The sequence below is a fragment of the Enoplosus armatus genome, chromosome 9 (genome assembly GCF_043641665.1).
Source record: "Enoplosus armatus isolate fEnoArm2 chromosome 9, fEnoArm2.hap1, whole genome shotgun sequence".
NCBI classification, from domain to species: Eukaryota; Metazoa; Chordata; class Actinopteri; order Centrarchiformes; family Enoplosidae; genus Enoplosus; species Enoplosus armatus.
The window spans coordinates 4,414,297-4,430,794 of record NC_092188.1 but is presented as its reverse complement, the minus strand read 5'-3'; the positions used below and the strand labels follow the sequence as shown (position 1 = coordinate 4,430,794).

General features: G+C 43.4%; 1 protein-coding gene across 1 annotated transcript in view; it reads right to left on the bottom strand.

Annotated features, from left to right (window-relative positions):
• Positions 1 to 373: 373 nt before the first annotated feature.
• Positions 374 to 16,498, bottom strand: part of satb1b (SATB homeobox 1b) — a 57,572-nt gene continuing 41,447 nt past the window's right edge. The window contains exons 13-14 of the mRNA XM_070911313.1: positions 3,907 to 4,113; positions 374 to 1,933 (exon numbers count right to left, since the gene is read on the bottom strand). Of these exons, the coding sequence (XP_070767414.1) occupies positions 1,310 to 1,933; positions 3,907 to 4,113 (831 nt within the window). The 3' untranslated portion in view covers positions 374 to 1,309. The remainder of the gene's footprint in view (positions 1,934 to 3,906; positions 4,114 to 16,498) is intronic.

The window sequence follows — 16,498 nt, the reverse complement described above, 5'->3', positions numbered from 1 at the left end:
TATACAGGAATAGCTTTTTGAATTGGATTGTTAACCAAAGGAAGACACATCGCAGACATCGATTTTCACACAGATTGCATATGTTTTTCTTTCTAAGGTGTTCTATAGGTTAGTCATTTTACCTAAGCTTATTTGCATGATAGTAAAAATTGCATACAACATTAATTGTGAAGCTTGTAGCATGAGTTGGTTGACATACAGCACTTTTTATAGGCAACCTTTAAAGCACATTTCTCCATTTAAAACGTTTAAGACACTTTTTGTTTTTACTGCCCATCGAAATTACATTTATAAATAGAAAAAAGATCGGTGGAATTTTAAAAAAGCTCTACGTAACATAAACTTTAAAAAAAAAAAAAGTAATTACATCGGAAACACTGCATGAACTGCAAATAAATAATGTCGGACAACATAAACATGGTGTAATTCACATTTCTAACTCAGAAAGTTACAGTGACAAAGGTTTTGCAAAATAATCTAACATCGGCAGTGCCGTATAGTACAAGGCATTTGTTGGCATAGTTTCTTTAAGACTGTATTTTTTTACAGTTACAATATAATGTCTATATATATATATTTATATTTCCTCCCTAACAAATAATATGTAAAGACTGAGCTATTCTCGGAGATTCACCTGGGCTGGGTGATCGCGTTCCAGAGTTTGGAGTGATCCATAATCACATTATGCGCTTTTTAAAAGAATAACTAATCTGCCAGCAGGCTCCAGACTCGATACCTCATAATTAAGGCCTTGTCAACCACTTGGTCCTTGATTTCATTTGCTATTTTTTTCTTTTTTTTCCTCAAAAATCCAGTTAAACATCACATACGTAAACACCTATCAAAGTCCTAGCAAACTCCAGGGGGACTTTTTTTTCTTTTTAAATATAATCAGTAGCTCAAAAAGATAAAGTAAGTCAGTGTAAAACAACAGACATAGAGTGCAGTCAGCAAATATCCACGGCAACATACTTAGAATAATTTTTTGTGCAGATTATTTAAATGATGCATCAGTCTTTACAGTGAATAATACAAGTTTTACAAAATCCAAAAAGTAGTACTTGAGTCTGAAATGGGGTTTCCAGTGTGTGAACACTCACTTCACATAGCCTGTCAGTCAGATATATATAAACACTCCTCATATAGTCCAGGCGCTGTTCTGATTAAAAACACTACTTTTCTTTATTTGCGGTGTTGGTGGTTCTGTGTCGGCCGGAGCGGCACATTTAGCACAGTCATCAGTCTGTGTGTGTGTGTGTGTGTGTGTGCGCGAGAAAACTGTCAGTAAATGTTCAGACGGGGGAGAGTCCTACTCCTTGGCCTCGTGTTCCAACTCTGACTGGGCTTCGGCCCCTCGGCCCAGCTGCTCTTCGATCTTGATGGAGAAGATGGTGCTGTTGGTCTGCGTGCTCTCGTCCAGCTCCTTCAGCAGCTCTCCGCTCTCCCTGAAGTCCGTCAGCTCCTCCTCGAAGGCGGAGCTGCTGCTGCTGCTGGTGTTGGTGTTGGTGGTGGCTGCGGTGTTGTTGTTGTTGTTGTTATTGGGCTCCTTGAGCGCCTTGGCTGGGTGATTTATGTAGAAGCGCTGGTTCTGGAAGAACTTGATGATGGTGAGCTTGGGCAGGTCCAGCTGGGCCGACAGGGTGTGGATGGCCTCCTCGTCGGGGTACAGGCCTACGTCTTGGATGAAGCTCTGCAGGATGCCCAGAGCCTCCAGGGAGATCTTTCCTCCGCAGGTGCGGGCCTTGATGCTCCCTCCGTGGCTGCCCTCGTCCTCCGTCTCGGCTGGAGAGGCGGTGGAGGGCTGGCGAGGCGGCAACCGGGGGCCGGTGCAGGGCTGCTGTTGCTGCAAGGGCTGCTGGGACAAAAGGGGTTGGGAGGGGTGCTGGAGGGACAGGGAGGGCTGGTGCTGCTGCTGTGACTGGGGTGGCTGAGCCTGCAGTGGGAAAGAAAAGGGGAAGAGAAAGGAGACGGGGATGTTATCAGTGAACACTTATCGGCGCCTTAATAAGGCCTTTCATTAAAATCAATTGAGTTGTGAGGGAAAATGGGCCCGCTGTGTATAGAACAGGCACTTGGTTGAAGGAATTTTCCATGTAATATCTCATTGAATGTAATCAGTTCTGCAGATATGATTTTTTTTCCTTTTTTGGTAGTGGGAGATTGTGTCTCTCATTGTGGGGGTAGAGGCAACAGCAACACACACACACACACACACACACACACACACACACACACTCAAAAGACACAATCAGCCCTACACACAGTGGGAAACTGGCCTCTCTATTATAGCCTCTGCTGCTTATCAGGCTCTATTGCCAGGCAGTGATAAACAAGCTCCCTGTGCACAATTCACGTTGCGATGGTCTGGATGATTTGCTGCAGTGTGAGAATGCTATCGATGGCTTTCACTCTGCCGTCAGAATCCCGTTAGTGTAAACACATGACACATTACTCGTAAAATGTCTCATTGTGTGGTTGGAGAGGGAGTGAGTGGGCAACTCGTGGTCCCTATTGACCCTGCAAAATGGGTGCTCTTTTATTTTCATTTCTGAGTCAGACACTGTAGAATAGGTGTTTCATAATGAAGTTTGCAAAACAGCACTTTGCAGGGACTCTGTTTGCCAGCTGCATAAATGCACCCAAAGATGTGATTTTACTGTACCAATATACTGAGCTATGATAGTTCTCGTTGAGCAAATGTGAGCTAATTTGGCTAATGTATCGTGTTAGTGAAGGACCGGCACAAAATATTTAAACACTAGTCTCTCATGGATAGTGTAAAACTGCAGAACAGAAATGATCCAGTTTTATCAATCTACGACCATATCTGTTCTGTTTGCAGGCAAAGTATGCACAAAATTCCCTCATTCCATATCTCCTGCTGACATTGATTCGTAAAAGAAATCCTATTACCTTATTTATATCCAGTAAATGGCCGCCTTTGTGAAACCCTGGCCATGTCTCCAAGTAACCAAATAACTAATCAACCACTCAGCTGTGACTCAGAATTTTAATAGAAGTATTATTGTACTTCATTAAGATATTTCGACCGTTAACCGAGCCTGTGTGTTATTTTCTATTCATCTGCCAGATGTCTTTTATAACGCAGCTCTTTTAAATAAGTTCAGGCTAATGATATCTTTGAAAACGGCTTTCGCTGAAAAGAAGGAACTTTTGAAGTGTTGCCGTGTTTCTAATTAACAAGAGATCTTAAAACTCCTCAGTGTTGTTTGTTACAAATTCCTGGAAAATCAGTTAAGATTAGAGGAATGGTGGGGGGGGGGGGGGGGGGGTATGTTTTCTTCTTATTCATTTTTGAAAACTTCAGGAAAATATGCACAAACACAGTAAGCATCAGTGTTTGTTTCTGTGTCTCACCTGAGGACTGTACACATGAATCCTAACACATTTTTCGCAATCAACTTATCCACTGATTATTTTCTCCACTTATCAACTAATCATTAGGTCTATAAAATGTCAGAAAATAGACACACAATGGCTTGTTTTGTCCGACCAACAACCCAAACATACTCTGAAGCTGGAACAACCGTATGTTTGACATTTTTTCATGGAAAACTGACTTCAGTGAAGAATTAGTTGTCAAAAACAGTAAATTTCTGTTGATCAACTAATCGTTTCAGCTCTAACATGAATAACAGAGTTGGGGTCTATGGTTGCAGTATATGATCACAAGTGAAACCTTGTATGTGCTGGTGTGTGTGTGTGTATGCATACATAATTCCTACATGTACAGCGTGTGTAAAAGTGATTGTTATTTAATAAACATGTACATTTTATTTATATTTAGTTTTAGTGTGTTTTGTCAGACAAATTCTGCATTTTACTTAAAGTCCACACACACACACCAACACTATGCTCGGTCAGGACTCATGCTGCCACGCTCACCTGCAGCTGATCAGCTGAGATGTGCATCAAGTGCGTCGGCCGCTCGTTGTGGTGCTGCTGCCCGGCGCTGCTCTCCTGCTCGTAGATGGCGTCGCGCTCCACCTGGGAGAGGCTCAGGAAGCGGCGGATCATGGAGAGGTTCTCCCAGAGCGTCCGGTTCTCTGGAGAGGGATCCTCCTTCCAACGCAGCAGCTCACAGAGCCAGCCCTGAAGGAAGGATTCGAGAGGGAGGCAAGAGGGAGCGACACAGAGAGCAAACAGAGAAGAGTAGATCAGTACAGCATGGCCTTCACACTCAAACGTGAGCACAGGTCAAAAATGAATGGATTCGTCTTGTACTGCTGTCTCTAAGAGGTTTCAAGAGTGTTAAAACACATTTTAGGCCCAAGAGGAAGGAAACCGGTTTTATAGTGCTTTACCTAAGAGGAGAACCAGATTATTAAATATGCTTCTTTTGGTGTTAAAATAGCTATGAGTAATAGAAGAACCCAAATGTAACACAATTACAGTTTTGAATGAAATGAATGAAAATAAAAGTAAAAAAAAACACCCCATTATTTCACAGTTGCTGCACCTGCAGTTAGTGTGTTTTTTTCTGCCACAGCTGAAGATGAAGATGTGAATTAGCCAAGGTCAAGCAACACAGCAGGAGGGAGCAATTTAACGTGACGAGAAACACACACTCGCATATTGAGCAGCACCCTTGGGAGGAAGCAAGTGAGTCCCATGTTTGAAACACTCCAGCAGAGGGCCATGAAAGACAGAGCTCAGGAACAGTATTGGACAATTACAATCACAAATGCTTCATGTGATCAATACGATGGGTGCACAATGAGTCTGACCTTGAAGATCGACGGATTCAATGCGAGACTGACACGTTACTGAACGTGCAGGACGAAAGGTTGTTATTCACTTACATATTGTTTTGTTTAGTAAAAGCTGCAGAACTGTACAGAATTACACACGAGCAAAGTTCACAGATATACTTTCAGAGGCATTGTTGGCGATATGATCAACGCTTTACAAAATGTTGCTCAGCAAATTGTAATTAATAACTATCAAGATGAGTTGCTGGCGGTTTTGTTTTACATGTGTAGAACGTTGTTTCTAGTGTAAAACATAATAGTGGAGTTAATTTCACTTGATGTCAATTTGAACATCAATACAACATTCATTTAATAATGAATGTAATAATGTAATTTTCCATATATTTGTTGAACAGAGCAGTAACAATTGGTCAATCGACAGATCCTTTTGATAATTGATCAATTGTTTCAGTAAAAATGTAACACTGTCTGGTTCCAGCTGCTCATACGTGAGGATTTGTTGCTGTTCTTTGTCTTATATGATACTTAACAAAAAGGTTTTGGCTTTTGGACTGTTAATTGGGCAAAACAAGCAATGTGAAGCCATCGCCGTGGGCTCTGGGAAATTATAATCTCCACTTTTCACAATTTATAAACGAAATGAGAGAATAACGGACAGATATAGATTCAAACTATATGGCCTCGTCCTCTTCTGTACTTGTGAGTACTTATAAGGGTTAACATCAAACAGGAGTATAAAGATAGAGTTTGATGAACAGAAACTTCTCACAGTTACAGCACTTCAAATGTGTGTTTGTGTTTGTTCATCGAGCTGAGCGACAAATTGAGGATTCTCAACTGTACAGACAGAAGGGCTCTGCAGGGGTTGAGTGACGTGGTCTCCCGGGCTCAGACGTGACGACCTGAACCTCAGCAGGCCAGCGAGTGTGAGTGTGCGAGTGAAGGAGTGAAGGGAAATAACACATTGTAGTGCTGCGTGGGAGAGCGAAGAGGAGTGGGGGGGGGGGGGGGGTGAATCTACGAGAGAGCTGTAAAGGGACAAGAGTGGATGAAGAAGGAGGGACGGCCGGGGAGTGAAACCAGCGACGAGGAAACGCAGCGTCAAAGGGAAGCAGCGAGGTGTGTGTGACTGTGTGTGTGTGTGTGTGTGTTACAGAGGGCTACTCGCTCAGCCGGGTAGTCTGTCCTGGCAGCGTGACAGAGCGGCGCTGTAATCTCCCGGCCAGTGCGCGGCAGCACCTTTCATTTCCACCGGATTACACCGCGCTGCTGGTCCGCACACAGAAACACACACACACACACACACATGCATACACACAGAGGGCAGAGCCACGCCGCCACACTGCATGCAAGAGATAACTCAGCAGTTTGGTTGTCCCCTGTTCCAACTCCTCCCATAAGCCACATCAAACCCAGGAGGGGTTTTGGAGGAGGCCGAGAGGGGGAGAAAGAGAGAGAGAGACATAAAGAGAGAGAGGGAGGAGAGCGGGAAGAGGGGGCCATAAAGCCTGCGTGCCCACCTTGTTCCTTTGCCACGTTTATTGTTGCGTTTTTAATTTGCATGCAGAGGGATTTGGACGGCGCTCCAGTTGGGCTGTCTGTGGTTTCAGCTGATTCGGTAGTGAGGGAGAACACACACACACACACATACGCACCCCAAAAAAACACAAACAGACGCACACAAACCACCACACACCATCTTGTCAAAGCCAGAGAAACAGTACCCCGGCCCAACGATGGAGTAATCCAACTCAAACACTCCCCAAACCAGCAGGATTAAACCCAAAGTAGCAGAGCCAATCAAACAAAGGCACGACGTGAACTCCATTTCAATGCCAGGAAGTCCATTTGATGAAATAAAGTACAGAGAGTTTATTAGTTCACAAGCATGAATGTTGGTTTGTGTTGCTTTTTACTTTGCTGTTTGTCAGTTTTTGAGCTGATATTTTAGCCGTTAAAGAGTTGAAGGAAGAATCACACGCCACAAAAACCCCCCAGAACATTTGCTGAACGTTTTTTATGTGATGTATGTCAAACAGCAGTTAGCGCTGCTCCCGCGGCCAGCACTGTGGACAGTGGACAGTCAGCATTTTCCATGGCAGTTTCAAGAGCTTTGTTTGTGTTTGTCTAATTGCATTGCTTCCACAGGCCAGGCAGAGGCAGCGGGGATAAAGGGAGCAGAGAGAGAGACCGAGATGGTGACAAATAGAAAGAGAGAGTGAGAGAAGTTAGCCATTTGACTCCCTTGTAAACTTTAAAAAGAAAAAAAAAACTGGGATATTACACATGCATAAAAGTTATTTCTTGTAAAATATAAAGTAGCATGGACTTTATTTGATGGAAAACCAACTTATATATCAATATTCTTTCCTAACAGTTATCAAATCAATAAGATTTCATGCTCAACATTCCCGTTCAACATTACCATACCCCTTTATTGTTTAATGTAATTTGTTGAGCCTCTCCACCGCAGCTGACAAGCACCAACCGCTCTTGATTGGATCATGGAACTTGCTGCCCCTGCTGCTAAAGTGTTCCAACACGGTCCAGAAAACAAAAATCTAGGGCTCTTCAATCCAGTGTACTCTGTGTTTTGTTGAAGATCATTAAGGGCTCTCTATAAATAAATAGAACAGGTAGTTCAGAACAGGCCTAGTTGCCGGCCAACACTGAATATAGTATACACTCACTGTGTTCCACAACAGCTTTATGTCACAGTTCAACCATCATGGCCGCAACCGGACTGACGAGATGGGTAACAGCAAATCTACACTTATATCAAAAACAGTATTAACAGAATGTTTTTTTATTAGGACTTGGACAGTATGGTTAAGTCTCACACCTCTCATCAACCCTCACCACACAAAACCACAGGCAGCCACTCATGTTGCTCTGTGTCTGCTGGATGATAAAGTAGACGATTGTTTTCTATCACGTTCGCCGTAACACCTTCATAATTCAGTGGTATGTCAGAACTGTGTTTGTGGGTTTACTCTGTTTGACAAGAAAAAATGCCAAACAATCGCTGGTTCAAGATTCTCAAATGTGAGGATTTACTGCTTTCCTCTGTTTTATATCATTGTAAAGAGAGTATTTTTTGAATTTTGGACAATTGGTTGGACATGTTGTGATTCAAGAAGCTGTGATGAGCATTTTTCACTAGTAAATTAATCAGTCAATTAATCAATTAGTCAAGAAAATAATGGGCAGATTCATAGATAATGAAAATGATTGTGATGGGAATTTTTCATTATTTTACGACATTTTATAGACTACACAATTAATGGATTAATTCTAAAAATGACCAACAGATTGATTGATAATGAAAATAATGGTTGAGTGACCAAGCAAGAGGTTGAGTAAATCTCGGCTTTTAGTTGTTGGCAAGAGCTTCGCCAAATTCAAGGCTGCAAGACAGACGGCGAGCTGCCTTCTTGCTGTTGGACTAGTGAGTAATATTAGCTGGCTTGCTTTGTCTTGTGTTATTGCACGTGCTTTATGTTTGGCTGTGTTATCAAACTTGCCGACCACCTAGTTAAACCTAGTCAGCTCACCAAATACAAATCCTGTCCATGAGGGTGAATTTCACTTTGAAAACTGTACAGACACCAAGTCGCAAAAATACCAATTCTTGTATAATGTTGCTTTAAAGACATTTATACATTCAATTTACCTTGTGAAGTAAACCAATGCATTTTCCCAGCCTACCTAGAAACCACAATGTAGTGAACTGGAAAGCCAGTTTATTTTGATGCTAAACACATCTCTCAGTTGAACTCACAGATGCTGCAAACAGGTTCAACGAAGCAATAAGTACTGACAGGCATAGGATTATCTTGCTATGTTGGCACACACCTGCGACAATATTGCACAATAATCCGCTGCCTCTAGGTCATTGTTGCTTAATTATTAATTAGTTTCAAACAACGGGACTGGCAATCAAGAACCACCAGCCTTTTCTTGTTTTACAGCAGACAAAGATCTGACCAGAGGCTCATGGGGCTCTGGGGTCATAAGGTGGCAAATTAAAAGGGTAATAAACTCTTCAGCAGGCTATTGTATAGTCCTGGTATAAATAGCAACCGGGTGTTCTGATAAAAATATTTTCCTTGCAACACAATAGTTGAATTCATGCGCGAGATTCACCCAGCTATGCAATGTGGTACACCGTGTATGTGAGTGCTGCAGTCACAAGCTGCCAATAAGAGCATAGGCCTGCTCTGTCAGAGAACAGCATGGTATTCACCGCCCAACCCACCCACCCATTCACCCATTCACCACCAAACTAGCACAGCAAACACCCCCAACATGGAAGCTCAGAGAAACACTAATGAACAACTGGCTTTGCATTGAGACAGACAGACAGACAGACAGACAGACAGACAGAGAGAGAGAGAGAGAGAGAGAGGGAGAGAGAGAGGCCTGTCACACGGCCTGGCCAACACCTTCCCTCTAATCTCATTTGCTTGTTATCAGTCCCATCAGGCTGACCTCGGCCACTGCAAAAATAAATAAATAAAACAAGCCAACAGATGTCCATCAATTTGCCATTTGATTTTTTTCCCCCCTTCCTTCCTCGGATTACTGCGAGACCAAAAATAACAGCTCAGTATCAACCCCAGAAACTAGACTATGCGAGCATATCGAGTGCCGTTTGGATTTGCATCGTTCGGACAAAAAAGGCCACGATGACACATCAAAAAAATGAAGAAAGAAAAATCACAGATGAAGAAATGATTGTGGCCATTGTTGTGGCTGGCTGGTTGGGAGGACAGGACTGTTTCGGAGGCAGCCAGACAAACCTCTTCTGTGTCTGAACAAGAGAGAGAGCTAAAAGTAGGGGGAAGACAATGCATTATTGTCTTTCCTCCTCCTTGAACCTGGCAGAGGCCCAGCACTGGCAGACAACACTATGCAGATAAATGCAGCCGATAACATGTTTCTCCTCCCTGAGCAAGCCAAACTGGCGGCTGCACGTGCGCGTTCACCCCGCAAGGTAACGTGTGCCGTGTTGTAAAAACATTACGCCATGGTGGACGCCCATCTGCTGACGACAGTGGAGTGTTGAAACGTTCCTGATGCTCGGGCATATGTGAATCTCCCGCAACAATAAGCAATAATTGACTGCACGATTCAGGGCCAGACTTTTTTGGGGGGAGGATAAGTCTTTATATGCAAATAGAAGAGCTCTGAGTGACTGTACAAACAATCTTTGGCATACTGTGGGGAAGAAAGGGCCATGGAAAAGGGGTCAGTGGTCTTATTTGAACTGCAATGGTAATTAGAAGGACAGCAATGATGTGCCAAGAAAATATAGTGAAAAACACATTGTAGCCTGCTCAAGTCCTATTTATTTGTCTGTCAGTGTCTTTATTCAGTTCACTTCTTTAATGTCTACACAGCCATTAAAAGTTGTTTGCTCAACACGCTGTGCAGCAATGACTTTATATACTGTATGTTACCGAGATAACATGAGCATTGGCGTGAACTAATAACTTACAGAGATGATTCTGGTGCCGTTTGTCTCATCAGATAATGGATCAGGTAAGCAAAGGCCCCCCCAAAAAAGTCTATTTAGTTCTTTAATGAAGTGTTAATCCAAATTTATGCTCCTCTGTGGAGGTGTTCTGGTGGCCCCACCATCAATGCTTAAAGCATAGGATTTACTTTATGGTTCAAGGTAGGATTTAACATGTTGATTATGGTGGCACCACTGCAACACTAGATGAATAACGATGTTATGTTGTGTATTCATTACATACCCAAAGTAATCATGTTTATATTCTTTCATCGATGTGATGATGTGGAGATGATCATGGAAAGCTTTGCACTTACAATGACTGCTAGCAAGATCTTAACACATTTGTCTCGCTACAGGAAAGGAGAAGATTACTGAACTGTGCATTTATTATATACCTAAAGTAATCGTGTTGGCATTCTTTCATTCACTTAGAGCACAGTGAGGAGAAGGTTTGCGCTGGAAATGGCTTTTCTAGATCACAAAATACTAATTTATCTCGTTACTGAAAAGAAGATTACTGAGCCGTGTGTCAACAGGCTCCATGTTGTATTTATAATGCGGCCTCTACGTGGTCTCCATGTTGTGGCGTATAGTTAGGTTTTTGAGGAGGACCATGTCAGTGATACGGAGCATCTGAAACAGCTGAAACATAAATCCACCTTTACTCAACATCAATGTTTCAAACTAGTTACTCACCGGTCTACCAGCTCACCTCTCAAACCATTTCCATCGTCAAATACATGACTGGACGTCAACGACGTCAAAACACAAAAGAGGGTACGAACATTGAATATTCCACATGGTTGTAAAGAAAAAATAATTAGTTACAGACAAAGGAAATGAACACTTTTCTAAAAACATGCTGCTTAGTTTATACCGTATCTAAAGCTGTTCACCATATGGTGATCAAAGACTTGAATTTATAGTTAAGCCACATTTTTATTTACCTCCGCATTATTTTTCATAACCTCTTCATCTGATTCCAATTCACACGCTGGTCCTGAGCAGTCTTAAGGAGGCATACTTAAGACTTAAGACATACAGACAGATGGATCAAACGGACATCTTTTTGAAATGACAGATAGGCCCTAAGGATGGTTGGATTCGCGACCACAGTAATGGATGATGAAATTTCGAGTTCTCATATGTACCAATCACGGAGCCGCTTCTCTCTTAAGGAGAGCTTTTTTGAGGATTAAAAACTGAGTCATCTAAATAATTTGAAACTTGCCTTTAAAAAATCTTTTTTTGGTTATTAAATCACATTGATATGACTCTGATGTCTTGTCAGAGTGGATGCTTTCCAGATTGTGGTTGCCAGATTGTGTCACTATCCTCTTTTGTGAGGATGTCAGTGGCTGAGCTTTAGGAGAGAAATTTGCCAGTCTGAATCATACATGCCAAACAATTAATCTCTATTCGAGCTGCGACGTGGAGAAGTCTTAGCCAAACAGTGAACGTTTTCTGAAGAGGGGTCGCGACCCCTCCAGATACAATAAGCAAGTTGACAACAATAACAGACTGACAGCTAACACGACACACATTGTGGAGGCAAGGCATGACTATGCAGGAAATGGCCCTCTCTGTGTCAGCACTTGCTCCCAGAAACAATACCAACCAGTTCTGTGTGGCAGTTTACGTCATGGCTGCAGAACCAATAAAGTGTGCAGGGAATTTTTGAGCAACCAAATAGAGGCAGATGGAGCATAAAGAATAGCCAAAGGCAAATGACCAGTCCATCTAAAATGGAGCACATTAAACATCTGTGTGGTTTTTTTTAACTGCACGTTTTGTTCTTTTTCAGCAAAGTTCTTGTTCACACACAACTGTGCATAACATGGCAACCATTACAGACCCTGGGAGTTCCCCAGTGCAACCCCAGTCTACTTGTGACGGATTCTCAGCAGGGTGAGTGCCTTGCTCAAGAACCTATTAAAATCAAATTTTCATATCTACAGTTTAGATGGCGAGAATGTTTAAATACGTTCTGTTTTTGCAGGCAACATATTTTCTCTAATAAGAACGAAAACAATTCCCTTAAAATATCAGTCGATATCAGATTTTAGTGGAACTGTGTTCCCTTTGTCCACCAAAGCACTTCAGATTGTTTATGTGTACAAAATGGCTGAAAATCGAGTCACTGATGAAGCTACAGTACATGTGCCTCTTTGTATCAAATATTAGTATTGTTAAAATTGCACCATAATCTAGTTTAGCCTGGTGGTGGGCTGATATTTGGGTACCAGCGCTGTCTGCACAGCTACACTGAATGTTCAAACACTGTTCTCCCACCACAAATTTACCTCGTTTATAATCCTTTCTGTTCAATACTGCCGAGGCAGATGGAGGATGAATGCACAGAAGACAACAAACACACTGAAGATGAACTAGAGATAAACAACGACGGCAGCAACATTGCAAACACAGAAAGCACCTACATGGAGTCTGATTCCATCAATTATAAGAGCTTGATTGAGATTTAATTCAAAGCTGGGGTTTAATTGCTAATATCAAAGCATAATTAGGCTGATAAATCATGACTGATCTTATTGAATTAGGGATTGAAATAGCGAAGAACCTGCAAATTGTCTATGTCAGCCAAATAAGTGTTCTTAATAGGCCTACAAGTTTGCTTTAGATACTAATGAAACTGAACAAATTTTCATCCCCAAAAAGTGTTCTGAAACAGAAGTCTTCATACGCAGTTGTTTATTCAGTGCTATGGCTGTGTGTCTTGTTCAACTTGAAAATTCATCTTGAACTTAAAATAGAATATTTACTCAAGTGGCAACAAAGTAAACACAAAATCTCAAATGTCTCTCTGTGCGTGGCTGAAAAGGCAACTTATATGTCCTCCTTCAGGCACAATTGATGCAGTATATTATAAAAATAGCGACTGAAGAATATGGTGTAGACATAGTGATGAGAGAGATGAGGACAGAGAGAGAGCAAATAATGCTAGCAAAATCAAGTGCACACAAGCACCAGCATAAGCACTTGGATAGGTCCTAATATCTCCCCATGCAATTCCCCCTCACTCGGTCACACACACTCCTGTATGCACACACACACTCACACATACACACACTCTCTCTCTCTCTCTCTCTCTCTCTCTCTCTCTCTCAGACTGCATCTGCCAGAGCTAGTGGCTGTAGTTAAATTGAAATATTTCCCGGCGTGTGTCAGAAGCATGCAGAATGATAATTATGACAGATCTGATTAGGCGGGCCGAGTCGGGCGGCTCCGGGCTGCAGGTGCGACCTTGTGCATTCCTGAGTGTGTAAATAAAATTAATTACAAGCGTAGGGGGCGCGCAGCACGTGACATCAGCACGCACAGGGGGGACTCCCACGGGGGGCACCCTAATGGAATATTTTCCCCGAGTCTAATAATACAGTTGGTATTGACTTGAGGTAATTAGGGGGATCATTAAAGCGCTTTTCCCGGCGTATTTGCCTGCCTGATCAGATTAGCGAGAATGGGCCTCAGAACAAGCCCTGTGTGGTCTGTCAGGAGAAGTTGAGACAGTGGGAGAGGGTTAGCTAGCGAACATTTGTAGGAAAGAAAGAGCTGGCAAAATACTGTGCCTGTCACTGGGATAAGGGTAGCATTTGCAAACAAGCTAGCAAAGCGTAAGGACTAGTAAGGTCAGGCATGTGGCTAATAGGATAAGCACTGGTTTGGCCTTGAGATCTATTCATCGAGAGAGAGCTTGTGAACTATTAGAGAAGTGCTTGATCAGTTAACTAGCTAACTGGCTAACACCTGCTCCACAGTAGAAAACAGTCATATAACAATGTGTTAGAGGTGATGACGAAGAGACAATTTGGAGTCCTGACAGTCGGGGCAGATTCCTAGTTTGGACTGCAGGGTAGGAGGCAGGCGAGGAGGAGGGAGTGGGCTGTGCAATTGGAGACAGATGGGGTGAGAGGTGGCATGTAAGGCGTAAGTGAGAGAGATGGCAGGAGAGACACAAAGTGCTCTGAGCATGCTCAGTGAGACTCCAGGCTCCTGCTAAGAGGAGGAGGGTTCGATGAAACAGGCAGTGGAGAGAAAACAGGCTGGTGGGAATTCCACTGTCCATTAAACAATAAGAGAAAGGCTCATTTCAGAGGGAGGGGAAGACTTACCGTTTGCAGGATAATTCATTCGCTAAATTAATTATTCAGACAGCTGGGTCTCCAGTTCAAGAAATTGTGTCTTTAATAATAGAGAGGATCTGGCCTAGCCTGTTTCCCATGGCAACCTAATAACCAAGCAGGCACAGGAGATAAATAAATAAATCAATTAATAAACAGTCACGGCCCTTTTAGATCCCTAGGGGTTGTGATACGCTCGCTCTGATCTGCCTAATTTGAGGGAGAGAGAGGTGTGGAGAACTGCGAGTTCACAAACAAAAAATTAAGACATCTTGATGCCTGCCCTGCCACAGCAACGAGAGTGCAACTTACGAAAAGTGGAGCAACATTTCGCTGTCTGGCTCCAACACATAGCCCCTAACAGTTCCTGATATTAAAAAGTATCTGATAACATCTTTACTGTATCACTTTTACTATCTTAGGATGCCATTTAATGCCATTTGTACACAACTCTTCATGCAAAACATGACTTCTAACGCTCTGACCCCAAGTGGCTTCTCAGTAACAGACAAACCTCTGAACGGTCACAATCTCGAAACAGACACCCAAAAGGTCAGCCATCTGCCCCTCTTGTTAAGCAGCCATTGGATGGAGCAGAGTGATAGAAGTAGTGTGTGTGTGTGTGTCGTTGGTTTGGTGTGGTTGAGTGGGTCAAATATCTGAGATTAAAGCTAAGAAAAGCATTCAAGCTCCAATAAAACATGTACGACCACTAAGCAGATTCCACCCCTGACAGGAAATTTGTCATTTTCCAAACATGAAGGAAGCAGTTCCAGTTATTCCGTCACCCTCCCTTCCTACTCATATCAGTGCCCCCACCCACCTCCACCCACTCCCCCACCTCTCCAGACCAACAAGGCACTCACTCCCCACCCCACACACACACACCATCACCACCCCCCACTCTCCACTCCAGGGACTGCCGTGCCAGGCGGGTGCAGGGTGACAGATGGCATACACCAACCCCCCCACCCCCACCCCTTTCCCCTCTCCCCCCTACTGCACCAGCCCCCCCCCCCTGCTCGGCCCCCCCGGTGGCGCAGCGGCGGACCAGATCAGTGCCATTCTGTCTCATTAGAGCCTGGCTAATTAGCGTAGCCTCTTCCAGGGGAGAATGAGCGAGTGAGAGAGAGACAGAGAGATGGGGAGAGAGGGCGGTGTTGGTGGCGGTGGCTGCGTTCTCTACTCTTCTGGTCATTGAGGAGTCGGAGGGCTTTGAGCCCCGTGGTGCACAGGGCTCCCAGGGTGCTTGTTTTATGACAGCAGGGACTCTGATTCTATCCATTGCGCAGTTCCTCTCAGGAAGTGTCGGGGATGTTTGGACATAAAAGTCGTGTCAAAGGGATGCCCCCCAACCCGCTCCACCCCACCCTCAGCTAACCTCCCATTGCTCAGCTGAACATTAGCCGCCCTCTCTGCCAGGCTAGCCAACACAGCAAGCCTCCCCTGTTAATTCAATTCAGTAATGTGAATGAAAACAAAAGCACAGTAACTTGCTAGATAGCACTCTAGCCCGACTGAGCCAGTTAATAATGTTGACATCAACTCCTGGCTATCCAGATCATAGCTTGCACCTCTGCAGGCTAAAATGAAATGGGCCGTTTGGCGAATATAGCTACTCCTGGCAGTCATCGCTGGATTTCAACCAGTAGCACGCAGATGTTTTCTCCAAGTCTGACATCTCCTGAAGCTAAATGAAGATGGAGCATTCGATCAGTTTGAATCATTGAGGAATGGACCATGAATAACGAGTCTAATTTCATCAAGGAGTAAATGTAGTATCTGTCCTAATACATCAGAATTGCTGCATGGATTACTTTAAAAAGATACGTATGCTCAGACTTGAAGTGAATGGCGACCATTAACCTGATAAAGTAATACGGCTTGGGTTAGTACCACTGCTCTATAGTTACTACTCTGAATATGAGGCAGTAAAAGAGTGATTGAAATGCAACATTGAATATGTGAGGAGGGGGGCAGTTAAGGGGTGGCTGTGGTCTGCTGTGGTTACGAGCCCTAAGAGAGGATAGGATGGCTGCGTTCCAGGAACCCCCCAAACACACATACACACCAACAAACACACACATTGAAATGTGCCTGCACAT